The 24,426-nt window shown below is 37.3% G+C and overlaps 1 protein-coding gene across 1 annotated transcript in view; it reads right to left on the bottom strand.

Annotated features, from left to right (window-relative positions):
• ROBO1 (roundabout guidance receptor 1) overlaps nucleotides 1-24,426 on the bottom strand; it is a 312,664-nt gene that overhangs the window by 18,311 nt on the left and 269,927 nt on the right. Inside the window, exons 17-23 of the mRNA XM_082054528.1 lie at nucleotides 18,680-18,877; nucleotides 15,264-15,290; nucleotides 12,626-12,668; nucleotides 8,866-9,020; nucleotides 5,222-5,557; nucleotides 2,662-2,769; nucleotides 212-356 (exon numbers count right to left, since the gene is read on the bottom strand). Of these exons, the coding sequence (XP_081910654.1) occupies nucleotides 212-356; nucleotides 2,662-2,769; nucleotides 5,222-5,557; nucleotides 8,866-9,020; nucleotides 12,626-12,668; nucleotides 15,264-15,290; nucleotides 18,680-18,877 (1,012 nt within the window). The remainder of the gene's footprint in view (nucleotides 1-211; nucleotides 357-2,661; nucleotides 2,770-5,221; nucleotides 5,558-8,865; nucleotides 9,021-12,625; nucleotides 12,669-15,263; nucleotides 15,291-18,679; nucleotides 18,878-24,426) is intronic.

Genomic DNA, 24,426 nt, shown 5'->3' with positions numbered 1-24,426 from the left:
TATATGTGCTCTTGAAAACAGCTTAATAAGAATGTACTGAGTGGATTTAAACCACTGCCAGTAAGTGATCGCTAAATAGCCACACTACAGCTACATAAGGAGCACCAGAACAGTACTGAAGGACAGTCTTACTGCCAGCTTATAGGGCAAATTAGAGTTCAATTAACTAGTGATTAAAGTGAGAAATGGATGATGTATTAATTTTTCTTACCTTTCATCCACCGAGAGACTGTAATCTTCACTATTGCTATGGGGAGGTGGATGTGCGGGAGGGGGTGGAAGAAGATCTGCCCAGTTCATGCCAGCTTGCTTGGGAGCCTTTGGGGTCCGAGCACCCTTCTTGTGCCCTTGACTCCCTATGAGTAAAAAGCAGTACACATTTGTAATGCTTTTAAGTATCTCCTCACCGCTACACTTTAAAAAACAAAATAATCACAGTCTCTCCCAGATCCTCTTGAACTCTTTGGGCATTTACTGTTGTCCTGAGTTGGAATAAACTAGCATTCCTCCTTTTTACACTCATTTGTAATTGTAGCTTCTTTGTAGAATTACTCTATATTTTTAGGCAGTTGAATTTAACCAGTAACTTTGCACTGCATGGAAAAAGCACATGGGATACAAAACCTGAATTGTTAATAAATAGTCAAAATGCGATAAAACCGTAAGTGAATTTTACAAGCAATGTCATTAAGAGTGAGCTTCCTCCTTCTATTAATTACATTAGAGATTATCATCTAAAACAAATGAGCTGTAGACATATTTTCTAAAGTGCCTTTATACTATTTAATTGCTTGAACCTAAAATACAATATGATACAGATATGATCTATTAAAGTTCCACTGTTGCATTAAGTCACTGAATATATGTAATTTGTACTTGTCCACTGGAACATTTTAGGCACAATGAAATTACTAGTTTTAGACTAAATGGCAGGTGCAGTTGAAAATAATTGCTAGGAGAACTAAAATAACAGAAAAAAGAAAAAAGAAGATCGATGGTGTATGGTACAAATGTTTTCAACTACTATTACTGGGAAATTATAGCTCACAATAGAACAATACAGCTTTAACAGTTCCAATAACTTTGAATAAGACCCATTATTCAGGTGGTCTTGAATTTTAACTTTGGATATGGCTGTGATCAGAACTGACACTAGCCCTGTTCCTTGGTATACATTTTTATCCCTCTTTGTCATTGTTTCTTCTTTAATTGTAGATAAAATCACCATATATTTGAACATGTTTTAGAATCCTTTACATTTCTCTCTTCAACTGAGGCATGGTTTTATATTACCATAGTTAAGCCTTGTACACATGATTGAATATATTGCAGTGAGACTTTGGAAGTTTATTTTTTTCACTTCTGCTGTCTCAGATTTTCCATTCTTATGGACAGTAGTTCTGCTTACTGTTGTCCCACATTAGCTGCCAGATACTAACATGTTTTAGCTAGGTACAACTATTTTTCTGGCATCTCAGTATATCAAGCAAGACCCTAACTATCCCAAGGCAACCATCATTCTCTACCCTAAGTGCCATGATATATACTAGATTCAGCACAATTAATTTATTACTCTGTTCACCTTGCTCCATTCCTGCTAGAGTACTTGGCACAAGACTATAAATTTTAAGCATTATGAATAACCATAACAGGTGTCAGCATGGAGAATACCATCTTCTCATTTTTAATGTGCATGGGCTCATAGCCCTGAGATGCGTCAAGCCGAATTTCTGTTCCTAACAGCACTGAGCACAGGCTGAGCACCACATCCCGATGCTGTAGACCCGGGAATGGGCAAAAGGCTGGCTCCCAAATGAACACCCCTGAGCAGCCAGGAGAACTGGGAGCTGCGCTTACCTCACCCCAGGCACCGAGAATTCAGGTCACCCAAAGGCACAGCCGGGTCTTCTATGTGTTTATGCCTCTGCTGTGCCTCGGTCAACTCAGTTAAAAAGGAGCGCAGCTTAGCATTAAGGCAACTAGGCTACCAAAGGCAACAGCAGAACAAAAGGTGAACACAAAAGCCCTTGTTTTTATTAGTAGATAAAAAGTCCAGGGAATGGTGCTTGTGACTATAACTCACCGTACAATTGGCTTGATGTAAATGAAAATAGGCTAAGTATCAGACTTACGAAAAAGCCTATGTGTAGTTTCTGCTTTAGCTCTGAACATTTCACATACGTCTACCAGAAATCAAAGCTGAAAGTGAACAGGTTGTACAATATGAGAAGCAATAACTTTTGAATTAAACTGTATTCTGTGGTTCCAAAGCACAGAATACAATTTCAGTGCCCTGGTCAGCATTCTCCAGCACAAAAAGCTGTCTTATTTCAAGATTTTTACAAAGGACTTTTATATATTTTGCACAGAAAATGCCAATGAGAAACAAAATTTAACTTTAATTATTTACTGACTACATTTTAATGATGTACAGGAGTAGTTTTGACATATAGCCACTGAAATCTAGATAAACTGTATTTAGGCACGCATGCTTTTCTACTCCATAAAATGCATGGTTTTAGTTTAAAAACAATGAAAAAATTATTGTCAGTGGGTCCCTTCCCGTCACCCCTTCTATAAGCCCAGTAACTAGTGCTATCTACAGCTAGAGCCTCCAAACACCAAAAAAGCTACTGTTTGGAAAACAAGATAGAGACTCACCAGATGTACTACTGCCTCTGTCCGAGCTGTTGTAGGATCCACCTGTATTCTGGTCATACGACTGGTTGTACGGAATAGTTGGAGCAATGTTATCATTTGCCCGGTAATCTGCAAGTTTGACAGTATAGTTAATGCAATCCTTCAGAAACAGATCTACTTTTATATATCTGCTTTGTAACACAAAGTAAGATCTCCTGAAAACAATGAGGAAGAAATAAACTGATTTTTTGAAAGGAAAATCATCCTATAATCATATTTTATTTTTATCTCATCACTAAATGTAAGTTTAAGGAAAATCATGGCAACTTAGTAGCTCCACAGCAAAAATGGAGTAAAATAAAATCCTGTGCACAGGGCTGACACAATGCCTCCGCAAGGATTAAGTCTCAATGGATACATATAGGATATGCATATGAACCGACTGCCACCTTGATTGATTTTCCATGGTCTCTGCTTAATTTATACATACAGGGCAGCCAATGGACTGTGATAGCGACTTTTTGTATTTCAAAGGTGACAAACCCATGTAGGAGTCAGCCCTGCATTACAAGAGCTGAATGACCTGCTGGAGCAACAATGCAGCTTCACTGAATTTGGTTTTCAACAGAGGAGGTCTTTGTTTAAGGTCTGCTGGCTCCAAGAAGATTTCTATTTATATTGGGTCATGCAGGTTCTAGCTACAGGCAGGGCCTTTTTTTTGCTAATGCCTATTGCTGTAACTTCTTTCTCCAGTTCCAAAGCGCTTGATATACATATGTTACTTTTAAATCTAGATTTGGCAACCAGATCTGTAAAACTTATCAGAAGTAAAATTCTCATCTGACAAAACAGTACTCTCATGCCAAAAAGAAATTATAATTTACAGAGAACAGAAAGGAGCTGAGTTACTCTTCATAAAGCAAATAAAACTGTGTCATAAACAGAACCGCTGGGCATAAGGTAGTGACAATGAAGCACAGCATGTAACTCATCAAAACGGTTATTTCCCATCACAAAAGCTATAGGTATAATCATCAGCAAGATGGTTTTGACTTAGGGAATGAGAAAACCAAGATCAGAATATTGACTCGTAAAATACCAAATCAAAACAAAAATAAACAAAACTAAGAATCCAGTCCCCATCTGCTGCAGAAATGTTTGTGATAATGTAAGCATGGGAAAAAGAGCAAAATGATAAATTCCACACCAGAGTGTATTCTGTAATAGTTTCTCAGCCTAGTTGCATTCCAGAGACCACGCTGAAGCCCTACATACTGCATATGTTTACACAGAGGATAAACAGTAAATCAACACTCTGAGATATGTATATATGACTGTCAGCAGACAATGCTTTAAGGGGGCCTTTCCACACTACAATATGCTAGAGAATATGCAGCTGCAATATACACAGTTTGAAAGATGCAGTATCCTTGAGGGCAAAAAAACCAAACATGTTTTAATTCCAAAATAGATATGTAATACACAGTTCATGAAAGAAAACATAATTACAAAAAATTACAGCTTTCACCCTCTAGTAAGGAGGCACAAAAATTGAATTTTCTTTGGACATGTTTATGTCAAGGGAAGGTGTCAGATTTCATATTGCCCTTTGAACTCCTCTGTGAGTAGATGGGTCCGGTAGAGCAATCAACATTCCTGTAATGAAATGTATCTTTTTATGGATAACTTATCACTATGCGATCACTTGAGTTACAACAATCCATGCAAAAAGTTCCAAGTTAGAATGGGTCCAGTTCCTAAGGATACAGTTTTGCAAATCAGGTTATTAAAAGAGGTTGCATGGTAGCCTGGAGGACTAGCAAGAAATCACATACCTATTTCTTCCAACTCCCACACATTATATTAAAGAAATGTACCCTCAAGGCCAGAAAAGTACATTCTGATGTTTCCCGTTAACACTGAAATCAATTTATTTTTAGCTTCTGGATCCACAGACTTCAGTCAGGGTAACAAAGGAATTCAGTTTCCAAAACTGTGTGCGGTAGCATTGCCTCTCAATATGTGAATCGAAGCCTTGCTAGGAACAAGTCTAAAATGAATTGGATCACTTCAATTGTGTCCCCAGTGTACAGCACAATAGAATTTTACAGAGTCTGATATGCAAAATTTCATTCGTTTACATGAACATGTAGATTTAATTAGTCTCCATCCACGACTGGGAAGAGTGGGTTGACCTATTTAAAATTTAAGGTAGAGTATAATGTGACTACCATGCATCTGGCTGATGAATAAAATATCTGGCTTCTGTCCTAACCAATCCCTTAACTACTATTAAATTTAAATTAATCTCAAATGCATAGGAAATGTATTTTATTTAACTCTTTTCTAAAGATACAGCCTGTTATTTTTTTTTATTAAAAACTGAATATCTAAAGGTTACTGTGGTGCTAATTAACTTTCTGACACTGCTAACTGTGGATATCTAAATCTGAAGAGGGAGAAATCTAAAAGCACCACAGAAGTCTGTAATTGCTGAACCTGAAAGCTTTAGACTCCTAGCACCAGAAGGTCAAAACTCCTCTGATGCCTAAAGGGGGGAAACAAGCTAAAAGCTCTTCACCTTTGTTTAATTTGTTTTGCTCCATAATGTTGTACTGTATGGGTGCAACCTCTTGCTTTTGCTGAACAGAGGGTTTCCAGTGTTTCTCATTCGTATCCCCGCTGCCATTGTTAACATTATTGCTGATATTTGACTGGATGAGTTGAGTGGTGGCATAAGGAGTGGGCTGCCCAGGCTGGCTGACAAATCTTCCGTCCTTTAGATTTGGACTATTGAAGGTTTTCATCTCATTGATTTTGTTGCTGAGGTCCACGTCACCATATACAGTTGACTCAGGCAACATCAGGTTTGTTTGCTTGTTGTCCAGCTGATTGTTGTAATTTGCTATACAATCGGCTAACCACAGAGGAAAGAAAAAAGAAAAGGTCATTCTGTTCGCTTACACTATACTTTCAATGAAATTCCCTCTAAAAAATTTTTAGTGCATAACTATATGGCTTGCAGTCATGAAGCAGCGATATTGTAATTAACTAAATAATTTACGGAATATTATTTACCTTATGAGCTACTGCTTCAAAAGCAGTGTTCAGTGCTTTCATTCACTGTAAATTCAGACCTTCTGAATTGCACCTACAATGACTTACCTTGCTGGGCTTTTTCTACAGTGGCCATATAAACATTTACATTCTTAGACATTATTCTCAAAGGGGTATAGATATCCAATCCATAACTGTGATTAAGATAATTTGCATTTAAAGGAAAAACCAACTAAAACCTGATAATGAGAATAACTAAACATGACAGTCATCTCATGTCAATATAGAACAAACAGCATTTAGACTCTTTTGTAGTTGTGATAAGAAAGAGAGATACAACAGATTTTTATAAAAGACTGAAAAATGATTACGCATAACAGAATTAAAGAGTACAATGTGAAAGGTGACTGAATACCCAGTAGCAAGACTTTATTTGATCATTGTTTCCTTGTACAACATTATATTTTGGTTTGAAACAAAAAGACAGGAAAGCGCTCTGGAATTTTTGCTAATTATTAGTTACTTTGGATATTGCAAAATAAGTAATACCATTGTCCTCTATGCTAAATACATATCACATAGACAGCATGAATTCATTCTTTTAATAGTTATTGCATTGTGATATCACCATTTATTGCACAGAGTAAATTAGACATGCACTGATGGTCTGGCCATGCTGTGTGAAGCAGTGTGCCTGCCTTTCCCAGTCTCTTGCCTCTGTGTGACAGCAGCTCCACACACGTTTTTCCTTTCCATATACAGTCCACTGGAAAAATACTGAATGGAGTAACACAGTCTGTGGGTTGGCAGTTAGAAGGCTTAGCAAAACCAGTGCTCAATGATCATTAAGCAAACAATTCTCATTTGCCAGCTGATTAATGCATCAATAATTACGTAACAACCACTAGGAATACAGTTTTCCTCTTTTAAAAGATGTGGTATTTATGCTAATGAGTTTGATCCAAAACCTGCATTCCATTACCTGTGGCCACAATTAATCTACTGGAGAGGGTGCTAAGCAAAACTAAGTACAGAATTTGGGAGTTGACCATTATACTAAAAGAAATACAGAGGATGTTCAATTTCAAAAATATTCCCTAATACATACATCTTTTTTGAGAAATGTTTCCTGAATAAGAGAAATAAAATACTACTTGAGGAAGAAAACCATGGATTCACATTTTCAGTGATTAAGGAACAGTATCAGAACATGCCACATACAGCTTATCATTGCACATTTCATGTCCCCTGGCTTGTGCTTTTTGATGGTTTTACTGTTTGATATATTTTTCTTTGTTATGTGAGGTGTTATTTATTGCTTCACAGTCTTCAGCTCTTGATTTCTACTTTTTAAGTGTTTCCATTTCTGCTTTTTCTCTCACCTACTGAAACCATGTTAGTCTTTCCTCCTTTCCAAGTCTATTGAATTATATTGGCCAATTATATATCCAGCATGTTCTTCATTCTTAATACCTCATGCTTTGCTATAATATCCTTGCACAATCACTTATATATTTTTCCTCCTTCCATTTTCAGCTACATCTGATTTGTGTGTAGGGCAATATAATCGATACCGTATATGAGGTAGGTACATTTTTTTTTTACACAGACACATTAGAATTCCACATACAAAGTACTTAAACAAAACTGGCTTACCTATGTAACAGAAGATTTATTCTGTTAGATTTTTTATAGCATCTACTTTTAGAAGAACCCGTTCCCATTCTGTACACTGGAGGACAGTACTATGCTTAAATTAAAAATGCAGTTACTTAGCACATTCACAGCTACAGAGGGGTTATCCAACTCTTCTGCTTCAGAGCACAAGCCAAGCCCAAGCTGACATAATTAAAAATATTTGCCATGTTTTCCAGGACAGAAGAGACAACTATAAGCATCTTGTCTGACCCTCAAGCTCATAAGCTCTACTTGAAAGGAAGGAATCACTTTGCAACGCAAGCAAGCTTGATATAAAATCTAAACTGAGAAAGAATCCATCCACTGCACCTCATGATGAGAAGCTATAAGTTTACAACTCTCAAAAATGTGCATTCTCTTCTTTTTCCGAATTTGTTAAGTTTCAGTTACTAGGATATGCTATGTCTGTACTTGCCACAACCAAGTATCTCTGTATCAGAAATCTATATAGGTATTTGTGGACATGATATCCTCAGGCAGGGTAAGATACAAGTCTCTAATGTTAATATCTCTCACCTTCCTCTGAAGGACCTGGCACTGGTCTCTGTCAGACAGCATATTGCAGAAGATGAATTACTGCCATCGCATTATGGCTGGTTTCACATTAATTAAAGGAGGTAAATGCTGTTTGCACTTACGCAACGTCACTATAGGTAACCATGCTCCCTCTCTGAAATGCTACTGGCAAAAATCAGCCAGAGATGTTTGTAGTGGGAAAGACCCATTTTCATTCCTCACCACTAACACAAACCAGGCTAAAAAAAAAACGAATATGAGGTCAATTTGAAACAAAATGTGCAACAATTAGTGCTTCTAGATACATCTCCCCATCTGTGTTCCCATGGATCTCACAAGGTTTTCTTCGAGAGCATTCTGAGTCCTGACCAAATTCCTGGGAACTACCACTTAACCTAACATTTTGTAATTGCTTTTAGTGCGTAAAGTTCACCTTTTTATCCACACACCCTAAACAGAAAACCAGCTATGCAATTTTGTACAAAATGGCACCCCAAGGGAGGTTTTGAATGTGCCAAAGTAGACTGTCTCACAAGTAGTGCAGCAGTGTTTTATTTCTTGCTTCTCATCACACCTAAGCTGGAAGTAAAATCACTAGTGCCATTGTGGTACTTCAGCTTCTCCATCCAAGCAACAATGATGTAAAGAACAACTTAAAAAATGACCTTGTCTGCTCTTTTTCAGATGCTGAAGCATATCAATTCGGCGTGACTTTTGGTAACAGTGAACTTTGCAAGGGCTCCTTCAGCCTACAGCTTGCTACAACTACCCAAAGGGGATTGAAAAAAGGCACCCAAAAAGGAACCAAAGGCATAATCATGACATAGAGGAGAAGCTATATAAAGTCTAAATGCACCAGAAACAAAAAAACAAACAAATCTGTACACTCTCTCAGGTATTAGAAGTATATACTCTGTAAAGAAGATTCTATAGTAAGGTAGAAACATATCTAACCTGGTCGACTGTACGTCGTAAGGTTGCTATCACTGTTCCCATTGCCAGAGGTGCAGCAGTTGATGGAGCAGTCATTGTGATTGTTCCCTGTGTTAGGCCAAGTATCTGCTAGCCATGGCTGAGTGGCTGGTTCACTGATGTTTAGGAGTCCTGGCCTTTAAAAACAAATTTTGGTCATTTCAAAAATTAAACAAAAGCATTTTCACATTGCAGTTATAGGTTAGATATTACAAAATAATATCACATATTTAAAAGCATAAGCATTGGAAAATACAGCTTGCTTCAATTATTTAATGGTTTCTAATCTCCTATATAACCTGATACTTGCTAAGACACTCTGAAATGAACAGACAACGACAGCATCAATCCAGTTTGTGGAACTACACATATATATTGGTGTGCAACCTTTACCTGTCACTTTTTTTTTCCCCTGGGAAGGTTTTATTTTTCTGTCCCTTCTCCCTTTCTTAAAGAAAGCAAAGTAAAAATGGGGAAATTGGCAAGTTAAACAAACAAAAAATTCACACACAGAAGCGAGATGGATACGTGGAAATAAGAGCCGAGTTTGGATGTGAATACTCCCAGGTTCTTGGTGATTTATGAAGCCAAGTTCTCTCCACCATCAGATAGTGTTACTGTAGTGGATCAAAGGGAACAGCAGATTACAGAAACCTCTGTCACTTGGGAGTATTTGGATCTCACTAAGCATATTGAGTGTGTGATACATCTCTGTTAATGAGTAAGCCACTTGCTTAATCTTTATATGGGTGGAAGAGCAGCAGCTCCTAAGCAAGTTTAAAGTAACAGCATATACTCAACACCTTTTAAAATATCTGGATATCAATGCTGCATTTGAAATAAAGTGTATTCCTGCCATCAGCAGAAAGAAATAGCATTCCTTGGCTTCCAAATTGCTGAATTTTTCTAGTGAGAATGCAAGACTCTCAAATTCTTTGTAGAATCGTTGGTGCCTCTTCAGTTTCCACACTAACAATACAGGTCCCATATATTAGCATTCTCTAGCAACTTAAAATTGCCTTTGATAACTAAGGTGCTTTTAAAAATAGATAATTTTAGCCACTGACATATATATACGTAAAGGAATACATCACAGGATTTAACAGGCAAATTTCCTTTTGAAATACTGCAGGAACTAGTCTCCAAAATATTAGATGTGATGCTCTTCAAAAATAAAATATGCTAATCCTCTTAAACAGCAAGTTGAGAATACAAACTGCATGCAGAAAGTTTTGGGGGATGTAGTCTGTCATTGCTGCAAGCTTAAGTCATAGTCTTAGAATGACATTTAGAAGATCTATACATATATGTGTATATGTATTTCTGTACTGCATGTCATCTGACAATTTAACATGGGAGGTGATGAGGCTTGACTTACTGTCAGGCTAACAAACCAGCCAATACATGTACATTAAACAAGTATTTTTTGTAAATCTGAAATAAATTTATAGCTATGTAGTCCTGTGAGCAGGCCAACTGATTTAAAACACCCTGTTTTTTCCCTGCCACTCTGCTTTTACAATTAAACATCTTCAGGCATTTGGAGTAGACAAAGCCTTCCAGAACATTTTGCTTTCAGGACTAGTGTAGTGAATTTTGGATGGAGAGTTAAAAGTCCTTTGCTTCTAAAATTTACTTTGCATTCACACCTGCTGTCAGATAAGAAATATGGCGTGAGGTATATAAGTAGACAAAAACTCTACTAACTGGAGCCATTTAGGCAGAATTGTAGGCAAGAGATACTTGCATTGCAGCTCCATACCCTGGTGATGATCAGAGATCGTAATTTCCAAAGATCTTTAACCTTTGCAGCAAAGCCCTTGAATTAGTGTATTGGGTTTGGGGTGGGGGTGGACTGAGCAAGTGGCTGTGTGGGTGCTTGGCTGCTGGCTGGAGTCAATCCAACTCATGGACCATAACCTGAATCTTGTCTAGGAAAGGGATTGCCACAGACTTTTTTGTTTTCTGCATGACAGAATAGGGGATTATGTCGAAATATATCACTGTGACATTTTGAATTCTGAATAATGCTTTAACATGCTCACATAACTGCACTAGGCAAAATTGCTAAGCCTCTCCAAAATTGCAAATATAATGTAAAAAGTGAAATCCTTAGGTTTGGAAATCAGAGGAAGGTTTTATATGTAAAAATAACTTTTTTACATTGCAGAAGTATGTTTCATATTCTACAAAACCTGGTACATCACACATCCGATAAATGCTGTATATACAAATGAACAAAGGCAGCATAGATGTCAGCCCCTTGAATCAATTACACTGCTAGATTGTGGCACTTATCCTTAAAACTAGGACAGTAAAAAATGAAGCTGCTTCTCTAGCAGCACCAAAATGACCGTATGTGATGTAGACACTTCTGGGTTCATTTCTGTCCTCTGAGTCTATGCGAGTGTGCTTTGTCTAGCTTGTGCTTTGGGAAGGGCGAGACAGCACAGTGGCACAAAGAACACAAAGGATGTTAACTGCATACCTTTTTGAACAGCCTTGTCAGGGAAAGAGAGGGTTCATCTCTGTTCTCTCTTATTTTCTCACTATCCTGGGGTGAAGGCAGCAACCCAGTGATTTATGGATTTGCCCACTCAAAAATCACATGGTAACTTGTTCTAGAGGTTTTCCTCTGTGGTTTTATGGCTACGACAACACAGCAGCATACAGTGCAGGACAGAGATACCTGCAACTGCTCCTAACATGCCAGGTTAGGCAGCAGCAGGAGCAGCAGAGCAGCCTCGCCTCTGCAAAACATTCCAGTAGACTGTAATTCCAGTCTACTGTAATTTTATGCCTAATCTTTACTCTTACTGAATTTCTGTACGGTCTTGCAAATTAGGAATCACAAGATACCACTTGTGAAACAGGAATTGATATAGGACTTTATTGCCCAACTGCTCCCTGAGATTTTAGCGTTTATTTCAGCATCACGTCAAATCTCTGAGATGCTTAGAAAAAGGTATGCTTGAATGTGACCTAGAAAAAAAAGATGTGCTACTAAAGTGACACTGCTTGGACTTGCCTTTTTGCTAAAATTGTTATTTTGCCTTCTGAAGAAAACTCTGACTTTACACAGGAAATGCAAATTACCGGTTTGCCCATTGCCATTCATTAAGTAATGATATAAACCCAGTAAACATGTTTTACTTAAATCTTCAATCTGCAATGGGCTAGGTTATAAAAGCTGGGGGCTTTAAATTTAAAACCTGCTCCCTTCTCCTTCAGTGCCCCATCTCTTTTAAGTGATGCTTTAACTGCTTTGCATTCATAGCAAGATTTTGTCTTAAAAAGTCACCTTATAAGCCATTTATGTCTTCAGCAATTTTTTCAAATAAACATTTTCTTTCTTTGTAGTATTTGTGAACCAGCTATATTTCTTAATCTTCATAAATGCCAGGACTTAATTACTTTTACTCCCTTAATCAGCTAGCAAGCCAGGTCTTTATTTTGAAGTTAAACTGCTCCCTCTGCTGCTCATTTTTTGAGATACAATTTTTACAGGTTAACAAAGCTGAAAACATTGCAATGCATTCTTTGGAAACCAACCTAAAAATTCAAACCATACATCCTCCTTCTAAACAGAAAAATGACCAAAATGTACAAATTAATACAATAAATTAAAACATATCTTTGCAAGTGATTATTCTGCCATTACTCAAAAGAACAGTTATACTCCTAGCATCCTTAAATTTAGTTGCACACAATTTATAGCTTTAAAAATAAAGCACATAATTACCTGCCTCCACTGCTTACGGCCTCTCCTCCTCTCTGATATGTTACTGAAATAATTAAAGATAAAAAAGGAAATAATTTAAAAATCATAAAAGACTCCTCAAATAGCAGTATTAAATTTGCCTTTGTTCATTTTAGCTGAGATAATAAACGTGCATTGATTATACATTAATCATTCTGCGAGCTATTCCTTCAAATGCAGGTTTATACATAATACTTGTGTTGCTTTATAACTGCTAGTCTTAGCTGCAACCCAGTTTTATATTTCAGTTCTGTTCCGAAAAACACAAAGACATGTATCGCTTAAGAAAGCAGGAAGCCATACATCAGGCTGAACTTATCCGTAACATAACTCTGCTGACTTCAGTGGAGTTACTCTGTGGAAGAATTTAGGTCATGTATTTATTTCCTGAATGGCTAGATGTTAAAGCTTTGCTCTACCTTATTATTTTGGTAAGATTAAAGAGGTATCATGATTCTATAACAGACCTTACTTCCAATGTAAACAATAGCTCATTACTGCTGAACCTACTGCAAAAACACATGCTCCTTCTGAATGTTACTGCACTATACTCATGGAACAAGCAAACTCTGAAAGTCCACAGGAGCTTTCCATTTTGTAACATTTTACAATGATATTTTTTAGTCTAAAAAATTAAATGTATCTATCTTCATAAAAAATGTCTGGAAGAAAGAATACTTCCTAAATTAGAAAGAAAAGTTTTGCTAGCATATCAGTAGCATTACAACTAACAAAGTGGATGTCCACATGCATTTATTTATTGGCATGGATTGTATATCCTTCACCGGAAGCATCATGACTGAAAAGTTAGTTTTTAGGATGCAAACATCCAAGAAGAAACAGTGCTACAAATTCTGCAGATTTGCACTGCATTTGGCAAAGGGTTTAGGAGATTGCCTCCCTGCAAATGCTGATGGATTCTACGTTTTCCAACTAGGAATGTGTTGAAAAAAAGCAGCCAAATTCTGCTCTTTAGAAGAACTCCAAACTGGAAGTCTGCAAGAGAGAGATAAATGCTGGCAGTAATTACAATAACAGGATTAAAATGTAGGATGCACTGCTACAGGTTAAGTCTTTTACTGTAGGTAATGCTAAAGCAGAGGGTCTGGTTCCATTTAAAGTCAATGGAACTAATGACTGGGATCCTGGATTGAAAAAGGATTTTTTTTTCCTTTAAATGTTTTACTTTTTTTTTTTTTAATTTCTCCTTTAAAATCTCAGTGCTATTTATTTTGCAGCTCTGACATATCTTATAGAGCCCTGATATTTTCTTTTAATGTTAAGAATCCAACTGAGAAAATATATGTTAGCTAACCTACCAACCTCTGCATAATTTCCATAGTGTGCTACAATTGTGATTGCAATGGAAGCCCTCTGTTAAGCCAATTACAGTAATAGCAAAATAATCATAGTTTGAATTAGTCTCCACCGTGAATCTCAAAGGACTTCAGAAATATTAAGGGCCATTCTGACTCACGCTGAACAGTAAGGAGCTCCACTGAACATAACAGGATGACTTTGGAAACAAGATACTATTTCATGTGATTAACAGCACGTGGATAAGAATCTAAGCCGTTACAATTAGGTCTGTGTGGATGAACACAGACAGCCATGAGGTTGCTTCATCTGTGGTGCAACTTAGAGGGATGTAACTCAGCTCCTGCCCAGAGGCCAAATTAGCCCAGTGCTGATTTTGAGCTAATGGGAGTCTGCAGAGGAGGGGGCAGGTGGTTTTTACCATGCTTGGATATACGTGTCCTGCAAGTCCCAGAGATCTCTTGTGAAAATAAGGGATTTAGAACAAAGGAGGAAGAAACAATGTATCTGCTCACTGGGGCTGTAGCTAGAAGCAATGCCGAATATATTGGATTGCATCTGCTGCAGCCGCTGAGCTGCCGGACTGTGGGACCCACCGAAGGTCAGAATGGAAACGCGCTTATGGACTTGGGTGGGCTATGGCTCCGGTTACATCATTTTTTGTACGTTTCCAAGTAAAAAGAAATAGAATATGATTTTAAACCCACCCTGAATTTGAGATGCATCTCAGTTTATGTAGAACGGGATGATTATTTTAAGATTTCATTGCCCAAATGCAGTTTCAGGCAGCAGGCAGAGAAATCTAACTGCTACAACACTTTGATTTTCTGTATTTTCCTAAGCAGACGAGTACTAGGACACTGGTTTAATGCAGATTCAGAGGAAAGAAAAGAAGCAAATGTTTCACCAACTATAATCCCAGTAATTCTTTTCAGGTCAGCATCTGGGCTCTGCTAAATCATTCCGCGTCCATCAGAAGCACCTTCGCATCGCTAGATGCAGAGGCCACACCACTCCATTATGACACTAAAGAGAGCCCAGGCTGTACAAACTGATGGGCTCATGCTACGAAATGATACGCTTGCATCGAATGGTATGCTACAAAATGGTACACACAAATGGAAAAAAAGTGTCAGCTACAAGGCAAATATACACTACTAAGAGAACAAAATAATATCTGTCATTAATGAAATTGTTTGAAAAACCTTCAGAACAGCTGGGCTGGTTATGTCAGAAAAAGAGAAACAGTACCACAAACACATGCTAAAGTAACAAAGAAGGGGGGAAAAGTGCAAATATATACCTGTTGGTGTGAAGGTAAAAGACGGGACTGAAAAATCAAAACAAAATACAAACTGGTTATTAAGCTGAAGAGAGAAAGGGAAACATACCACATTAGTATAAATCTAGCAGACAGCTGAACATAAAACAAATGTATATAACTAACCCAGTAGTTCAGTCACATTGATATAGAAATATAATTAAATCTGCTATTCAGAAAGAAGCCTGTCTCTGCAGGTACTGCTCTGGGAAAAACAACAAAAAAAGGCAGCTTGATATTCTATTGTGCTCTTGAGGGGACTGGACTGTGGTTTAGCCTTTAAAATACCCCTCAGTTTGGTATTTTAAGTCTTCCTGAAAATCCTAACACAAACAAAACCCCCACACTGTTAATCATTCTAGAATGCAGAATGACAAATTCCTTAACAAAGCCTTATCAAAGTCCTATTGAACCTTATCTGCAGTTCACTAAGTAAATGCTCATTACACTGAACTAATAGGCGCACTTAGGTATTCAGTGAGGAAATAATAATCATATAAAGGAACAAAGAGAACTGCTGTTTTACTGTCTCTGAATCAAGAATGGCACCAACTCTCACTGTAATAAAGTCATTAAAACCTACTGCAGTAATTAATTTTTGTTCTCATAGATGAGAAAACACAGTTGTTCTTTCTGAAATAACCACCAAAAAAAGGTAAAAAAATTTCCCTAAATGTAACACCTTTCTACCTTTCAACCCTTGGCTCTAAGAGGAAAAGGTTAACAATGGAACAACGACATTGCTTGACAATCTTCACTCTTGCAGCTACTATAAATCCTGTTTGGATCAATAGAGTCTCTAATCCAAATACAGAGCACCAGCATCTCTTCCTATTAGCACATGCTCCCCCTCCTGTTGACAAGACAGCATAGTTTTTCTTTCACTGATGGGCAGAAAAAAGCTAACACTGCCCTTTTCAATCTAACGAAAGCAAAGACAAATCTTAGAGAAACAATAAAATATTCACTCAAAGTAGCCTTGAGACAGAATTTGATGAGTAAACCTTGCACAGAGAAGAAAGGTTCTGGCTAAGAGAACAACTGCTTAATCTAATTTTTACAATAACTCTGGTATTTGGGGGGAGTTCAGAGTGTCTTGTTATAACATAAGATATGCTGTAGTTTTCCCCCTGCTTTTACCAAGCCAATTTATTTCCAGGGATATGACACTAAGCAAAAAAAAGAAAAATCTCTGAGCATTTGCCCAATTCAGGCTTCATTTGTAACAGAGCTCTTTATCTTGGGAATTCCATTGTATTTTCTTGGAGCTAGGCCTTTTCACAGAGTCAAGTTTAATTTAGCTACATTCAAAAAATACAGAACTATAGTTAACAAGCTTTCATTAAAATAGAAGGTGCATTTAAACCAGAGCTATTCAAAAGAGAATCAAATGTCTCAAAATTAATTTGCAATCACAAGGACGTGAAAAAAAAATCTTAAACTACTGTCTCATTACTTTCCTGTGAGCCAAGTACTAAACCTAGTTTGGTTTCTTAAGGAGCTCAGGAACAGATGAACAGAGGTTCAACTAAATGAAATCTTTATCACTATAACATGAAAGAACAACTTAACTCTCAGAGCTTCTATTAATAAACTCTTCTGAGTGTGTAAGACTGCTAGCACAATATGTATGTGTGGGAGTAGTGAAGTAGTTTAACAGATGTCAGGCCTGAAACTAAACATAAAAATATATAAATAAATGCAAGACTGAAGAAAGCTTGGGCTTGCGGTGATGACTTGATGCACTGTGGAGTGGCAAACTACTTTGCAATTTATATTTCACTAAAGATGGCTTTTTTCCTTCAAGAATACTTGATAATGGAGAGGCAGACCCTACTTTTCTGTATGTTTTCATTAAAATCCCCACCAAATTACACAAAAGATATTTTTGCAGATATTGAAAAATACAGCTGTTTTGAACAATAGCTGGTGTCATTAAAGTAACCATTTTTAAGGACAAATTGTATGCCTCTTGCTTAATCATAGCTGCTGCTGAAAGCATAGTGATGTTAGTTTGATAGAACTGTAGAAAGGCAGTATGGCAGCATGCTATTAGTAAAACAAAACAGCGCAGGCCAATGCAGCAGTGTGTCGGGGTCTGTCTTATCTAAGAAATCTTGGCGGAACAAAATCAAAGGTGAAATGCATCCGTGACTCCTGAGGTTACAACTCTGCTACAACCACCGTGCCTGAAGCCTACGGCGAGCATGGATACTTCAATAGCCCAGAGGACACACAAACTGTAACACTCCAGAACTACTTCCATGTTCCCACTTGCTATTTTCAGCGGTGCTTCTTTTTCCTAGCAGCACACTGCTACTGCTTAAAAATGTTTGTTTCATATTTTCCTATCTATCTTTCTCATCACACATTTGTTCTTGAAGGAACTAAAGAACATAAATCTCATGACACCTTTCATTCATTAAGTTGTGTGCACCTTTTAAGTCTAGGTCTACCTTTTGATTGCTAAATAACAAACATTCTCCCTCTGTGCCTTCAAAAGCAGGATCTACCATTTTCTGATTCGTTCCAGAATTTAGGGTTCTCACACTATGAGTGCCTATGAGGTACTGCTTTGAGATGTAATGAACTGTAGCTTATTGAATTCAGTTTCAACTTTGGGGCTTAATCAAAAGATTATTTAATCAGAAGAAATCAAAATTTTATTCCAGATTTTCCAGGTAGAGATTCTAGTTTTGTCTTTTACAGAGTATACTGTAAAGCATTGCTTGCCCACCAACAAGCTGATATAAAATGTATTAATAACATAAAAATGAAGAGTGCTTCAAGTTAGTCCCACTGCTACCATTCTAACCAAATGCAGATACAAGATAGCGCCAGAATTCAGTCCCAAGGAAGGGTCTCACCACAGCATTTATGAGAGAGTCTTGGAAAGTATTATTGACTGTTGTGCTTTCGCAAACAGCCACTTCACCACATCCCCCTGGAACACAAGGAAATTCAAGTACACACACCAAAAGCGTTACTGTTCTTTACACCACTGTTAGTACTCTTAGCAGCAGGCAAAGGACCGCACAGGAGGGACAATGAACTACCGTCCACTTGGCTTCTTTTCAGAGGGCACAGTGTCAGGTAGCAAGGGCATATGGGAAGCTCCCAGCCTTAAATTCATCTTTACATTTCTCAGTTGTAGGAGCATCTTTATGAAAATCTAGTCTACATGTTTTGATAAGGGCTTATGCTTTAAAGCCAGGTTTAACACGTAATGTAAATATTGCTGCTTTCTGCATTGGCTCCTGATCCACATTTCCTGAAGGTATTGAAGTAATTTCATAATTCCTGCATCGAGTCTTAGAAGAACAAGAGACTGATGATAAAGTAAATAGTCAGTAAACAAGCATTCAGCAGCCAGTGGACTAAAATATATAATACGGCACCTTTTCTGATACCAGCGTAAGTACTAGTGAGTCCATTTCGCTTCTTCCGGTGGCGATATAACCAGATGCTGAAGACCATAAGGATAATCCAACAGGCTGCACCGATTCCCGCAATAAAGGCAGGCTGCTTCACTACATCAGAAATCTGCTGGGCTAAACTGACTTGATCTTCTGAAGACACAGGGTTTCCATGAGAATCTGAAAAAAAGGCACCCAAAAAACCCAGTTTACTTGAATGAGCAACTGTAAAAGGAAGCATGAAAAGAACTGAAGTAACCGTAGTCCAGTTTTTCAAGGTTTTTACTTTAGCAAAGCAACACTAGGTTTGGAAAGTCATCAAAGAACACAGCAAGTAGAAGAAAGCTCAAGTATGAAACATTGGTAGTCTGTTCTTAGAGCTTTGAGAACATGTAGAAGTCAGCTCCCCAAACACCCACTTTCAGAACTGAAAATCACAGAAGAATTACAAATTCGAAGTACGTTCACATGAGGCTGATATTGAGGGATACGTTTTAATTTAGTAGTTCCTGACAGATGACTTAAAACTTTTATTACATGGTCTAACTTACTCTTCACAGTATCTCACTTTGACCTCAAAAAATAAAAGAATGAATATTTAAAAGTACATAAAGAGATAAAAGTACAAAATAACCAATCCCGCCCTCTTGATGTAGATGAAAATACTAAAGGATAACTAAAACAGGAGTTATGAATTGGCAAAAATAGTCATGCAGTGTCATAATTACTGAACAAGCAGACCTCTTCAAAACCAGTTTATCCTTAAGTATCTCACATCAAAACAAAGAACACGTACTTTTCCACACAGTTTAAATATTTTTTAATAGAGCAAGCATTCTTACAAGTATCAGTCTCTTCTGCTCTTTCTGTATTGAACTTTTGCAAGAACCTTCTAGGAACAGAAGTAAGAATATTCACTCAGTGACCAATGCTTTCTAATTGAAATGAAGGAACTCAAAGACAAAACACTGCCTCCCTATTTTTTTTGCCACTACAGTGAATGCTTACTGGAAATTTGATTACTGCACAGGGTGAGGGTAAGAATTTGAAACCTTTACTCAGAGCGGATATTGCTTTACACAGTCCACAGCTCAGTCTTTGAAATACCTATTTTTATTCTTGTGTAAATCCAAGAGTTAGTTGTTTTTTACTATGGGTAGTGATATCAGATTCAGAATGAAATTAGTGTTTTATGGAGAAAGGTGCTATTATTAATTCTACTAATATAAACTATGCAAGAAATGAAAACCTATTTACTTAATTTACTTAACCTACAGACTAAGGAGTGAATAGGTGTTTTGTTACTTTTTTTTAATGATGACATCTTGCATTATTCCAAAATAACCCTAAATAAAATATAAGAAACTGCAATACAAACAGGAAATGGAATCACAACAAATCATATGAATAACAGACCTCCTTTGGAAAAGTATACGTTTTAGAATGGGAAATTGTTAAATTAATAGCAGATTCTTCCAGTGAACGATTCCAGATTACAGTTTTTGCAACATTGAGATCAAATACCTATTTTGCCGAGGTATCATCACTGCCTTTGACTGCTACCTTATTGGAAATTTTATTTCATATTTCAGGTTCCTTTATCTTCTGTGATCCTAAGTGCACTGCCTAGTCTGAAAGTTCACCAGACAGACTCATTCTTTTCTTACTAATACACCCTTTGTGTCTGCCGGGTTTATAGATTTCATGCCTATTTGGGCAAGGTTAAGATGGGTTGCTGCAGATTTTATGGAGACAGCCAAGTGAAGTTCCATACAAGTGGCCAGATGGGCTTAAACGTATAAACTATACTGTGACCAGTGAATTAAATCTGTCACTCCCTATCTCATCTTTTGTATCTTTGCAGCTGAGGGCATATTAAGATATGAAAACTTGCATCATCAGTCTCTTTGCAAAATGAGTAAGTCTACTATTTCTATACTTTTAAACAGCTATGCTACCTTGGACATCGTAACAGAAGATTTCCAGAGAACTTATGGCCCTGAATAAATTTATTTCTCTGATCCTTGGAATATATATATTTAAAAAAATAAATTTGGGGAACAAATAATCACAAACTCAAAAGTCAGATAAGACTGTTTTTTGAATATATCAACAATTAAACCATACAGAAGAATAGGACTTTCATATAGACAAACATTTAGCATTGCTCAGTCAATGCATGTCTGAAGATTACAAAATAGTGAAGAGTCGCTTCGAACATTTATTGTTCTAATCTTTGATTAAGGTTCATTTCATGGTATTATTTTGCTAGCCACTGCAAGCATAAGAACAGTAAAATAATATATTTGCTTTTAAGAAACTAGGTTTCTGGCAAATTGTACATAAGTGGACTGTTAGAGACCTTACACTAAATTAGCTGCTATATATTTACACACATGGTGAAGAGAAAAATGTGTATATGTTCATATACAGTCATATAAACAGCATCATAGGAAAGAAGATGGAAGAGCTTTCAAGAGGCCACATTTTACCCATGTCCCGCTCCTCTTATAATTCAAAAATAGAATGTAAGCTAAATATAAGCCAAAGGGAATGAAATCTAGTGACCTCCTCATTACTAAAAATTTCCAGGAACAGTATCTTGGAAGCCTTGCTTTGAGAAGGACATCTTCCCTCTTCATTATAGTCCTGAATGATCAGTCATGAAAAAAGCTCTTGAACTAATTAAAGTACTTTTTCTTCACCTCAGGAAATTTCTGGAAGCTTTGACTGGGATATAAACGGTTCATAATCAACATTCTTGTTCCTGCTTGCACTCCTTGGGGAGACGTGCCAAAATAATAAGTGAACGTAAACATAATACAGCAAAGTGCATCTCACTGCCAGAGCAGCAGCCGCAGCATTTAATGTACTTGAAAGTGCCTCAGAGTTGTTGGAGCAGGCTGATCCTGCAACTCCCTGAAACCAGCATATTATCACAGTGACTCATCCCTTCTTCTACCCCAAAATAAGAGCTTTCTTTTTAATCACAGATAATGTTGCTATGGCTATTGCTCACAGGCTACCCGATCTGACCGTCTCCAAGCTCCAAGTTTCAAACTTCAAAGACAAGTCATTAGAATTCACATCAAGAAGAACTTGGACGTCTAACTCTCTAATGTTAAATATTCATAAGTATAATAATAATGATGTAAAAACTATTGTTTAAGATATTAAAAGATTAATACACAATTGACGTTGGGATGCCAAAGACTCAAAAAAAGGACAGGAAATTCCAGGTTCACAGGTGTGCAAGCAACCCTAACTTTGCCCTGTACATCTCCAATCTATGGAATGGTACTTTTCCACATGCCTGGCTCATTTAACATACAAAATGTACAAAAAATAAGTTGGAAGATCTAAGTTTTGTTGACATTGCTAATTCTGGCAATTCAAAACTTGCAAACACCTGCAACCTGCAACATAATATCTGAGTGTTTCCTCAAATATATGTGCATGATGCAATATGAAAATTATTTGGTAAGGTATCACTAGGTTAGGAATATGCTGTTTTGTCTCCTTTCAGTTATATATGTTTCCAAAACTGGAAAAACATCAATTTTGTGTTTCAGTCTTTTAATATACAATTTGAGCAGAGAGCACGGAACTGGTTTGTAAGGTCTTGCTGCAAGGGGAAGAAAAAGAAAAAAAGATTACTTTCTTCAAGTCATTTGAAGGCCAAAAGACAAAAAATATCAACAAAAAACTCTTACAACGATCACAGTAGATGTACTTTAAGGGCTGACAGAATGAAATCCCTGAAGGCATGCTAGCTAGTTCACAAATCACATTTCCTAAATGAAGCAATTAAAATACTAAAGATTCACTGAGATTTTCCTGTGTTTTGTACACTTGAGACATCCACTGGTTGAACAACGCACTCAACATTTATTATAAATGTGCAGACGTCTCTTAATAAATAACCGCATATCACATATTAATATAAATTATGAGTTTAAGAGTAACATTAACTGCAGTTGTGGAGCTTCTCAGAGTTGGTATCCTGGAGAAACTATGTTGCAATATGTTCCAATTTCACTACTTGTTTGCCAGCCAGCACAGATAACAGTGCTGAGCTATAACAGGTTGTATCCCATTACTGTAGAAAAGTTAGGCTAGAGATCAGCAAAAACTAATTTGTTGTGATAATCCTCATCTTTCTGTACAGAGCATTTTTGTAACCAATGTCCTGAAGTTACATGCTGTGAGAAGAAAACAACTTCTACCAAAATTCTTCATTTTTTTTTTTTCTCCATGGCACAGTATTATAAGCACAGTGTAGTGAGCTGTGGCTACCTCTCATGAAATACCATTTCTTCCCTTAACACCAAAGCTCTTGCGGTCCTTCATTATGTAAAATATCAACTTTTAAAACAAACAAACAAGTGGTTTTCGATCCCTTGGAAACACACAGAAAGCTTTAAAAGGTCATTCAAAAGCCCAGAGGAAAATTCAGAAGCCCCAAAGGGAGTGTTTTAAGAAGACGCATGATTTTTCAGTTGATCTCATGATTTTAAACACTGAAAGGTGATTTATTAATAACAAGCAAGTATATTGTTGGCTTGTCCCAGGTGGCACGGGAAGCCTGGGGTACCACAGTTCAGTGAGCTGCTTCACATCAGCTGAGAGATGAAAAATGAAAGAGCTTGGAACTCACAATTTGTACCTGTCTTTGTAGCAGGTTAAGTGTGTGCACAAGGTCAGTTATCACAGCTCAGCTGATGCATGGGAAGGCGATCGCACGCCTCAGCTCTCCGAGAATCCCATTTCTCCTGTCTGCCCCTCTTGTTCTGAAAGGCGACCTCCGACAGGTGAAGCTTCCTCCTGTCACCCACCTGGCTCAAACTCTGCCCAGGCATTTCTCACAGGCACAAATCCAGGAGCACCCAGCACAGCACGCAGACTCAAATATGAGTTTGCTGTGTAAGACAGTAGGTTACACTGAGGAAAAAACCCTCTTCTTTGGATGCTTCAGAACCAGCAACAACTTAGTTTCATTTTTCATATGGAAAACACAGATGATAGACATTTGATTTTAATGAAAAGTTCTTTAAAAATCCCCAAAAACAAAACAAAAAAACCCTAAGTGAATATCTAAATCACACAATAAATCCTGTTTCCACACATAGAATTCTTAGTTTAAAAACAAAACAACAACAAAAAAATCCAAACAAACAAAAAGGAAGGACTGTACTAATTCAGATATCAGGAGAAGATTTCCTGAAAGAATCGCTGAGATCAGTGACAGAAATGTCGAAACTTGAAGTTTTCATTGTCAAACACTGAGATAGTCAGGACTCTTTCAAACCTTCTAAAAGTAGCATCCTTGGTCCTCTTTCCTCCCCCTCTCTGGCCTCCCTTCCCTTTCTCTGTAACCATGTAATTTATTGCTGGTGAAAAGTGCCAATTGATGACATCAACAAATTAATTTTCTTTCTTCAGAAGAGCTACCAGAAAACTGCAGTGTCTGCTCCACCCCCGTGCCGGGAGCACATCCAAGAACTAAGAATGTGATTCCTTGCGGGGGCTGTAAGAGAACTTGTATCACAGGGTAGAGTTAGGTGAACTGCAGCCATTCTTCTGCCTTGATGATTTTAGGTTGGTCTTTGCTATTAAAGGGTACTCCCCTAAAATGTAAGTACTAATTTTCAGCAGCCTCTTGCAGTTGCCAAAAGGATTGCAGCACTGTCTAGGTATTTCTTTGTGCTGCTTTTAGCGGCGTGGATCTC

This window comes from Streptopelia decaocto, assembly GCF_964273445.1.
Source record: "Streptopelia decaocto genome assembly, chromosome: 1".
Classification (NCBI taxonomy): domain Eukaryota; kingdom Metazoa; phylum Chordata; class Aves; order Columbiformes; family Columbidae; genus Streptopelia; species Streptopelia decaocto.
Note: the sequence above shows the minus strand (reverse complement) of the source record. Positions and strands in the feature narration are given on the sequence as shown.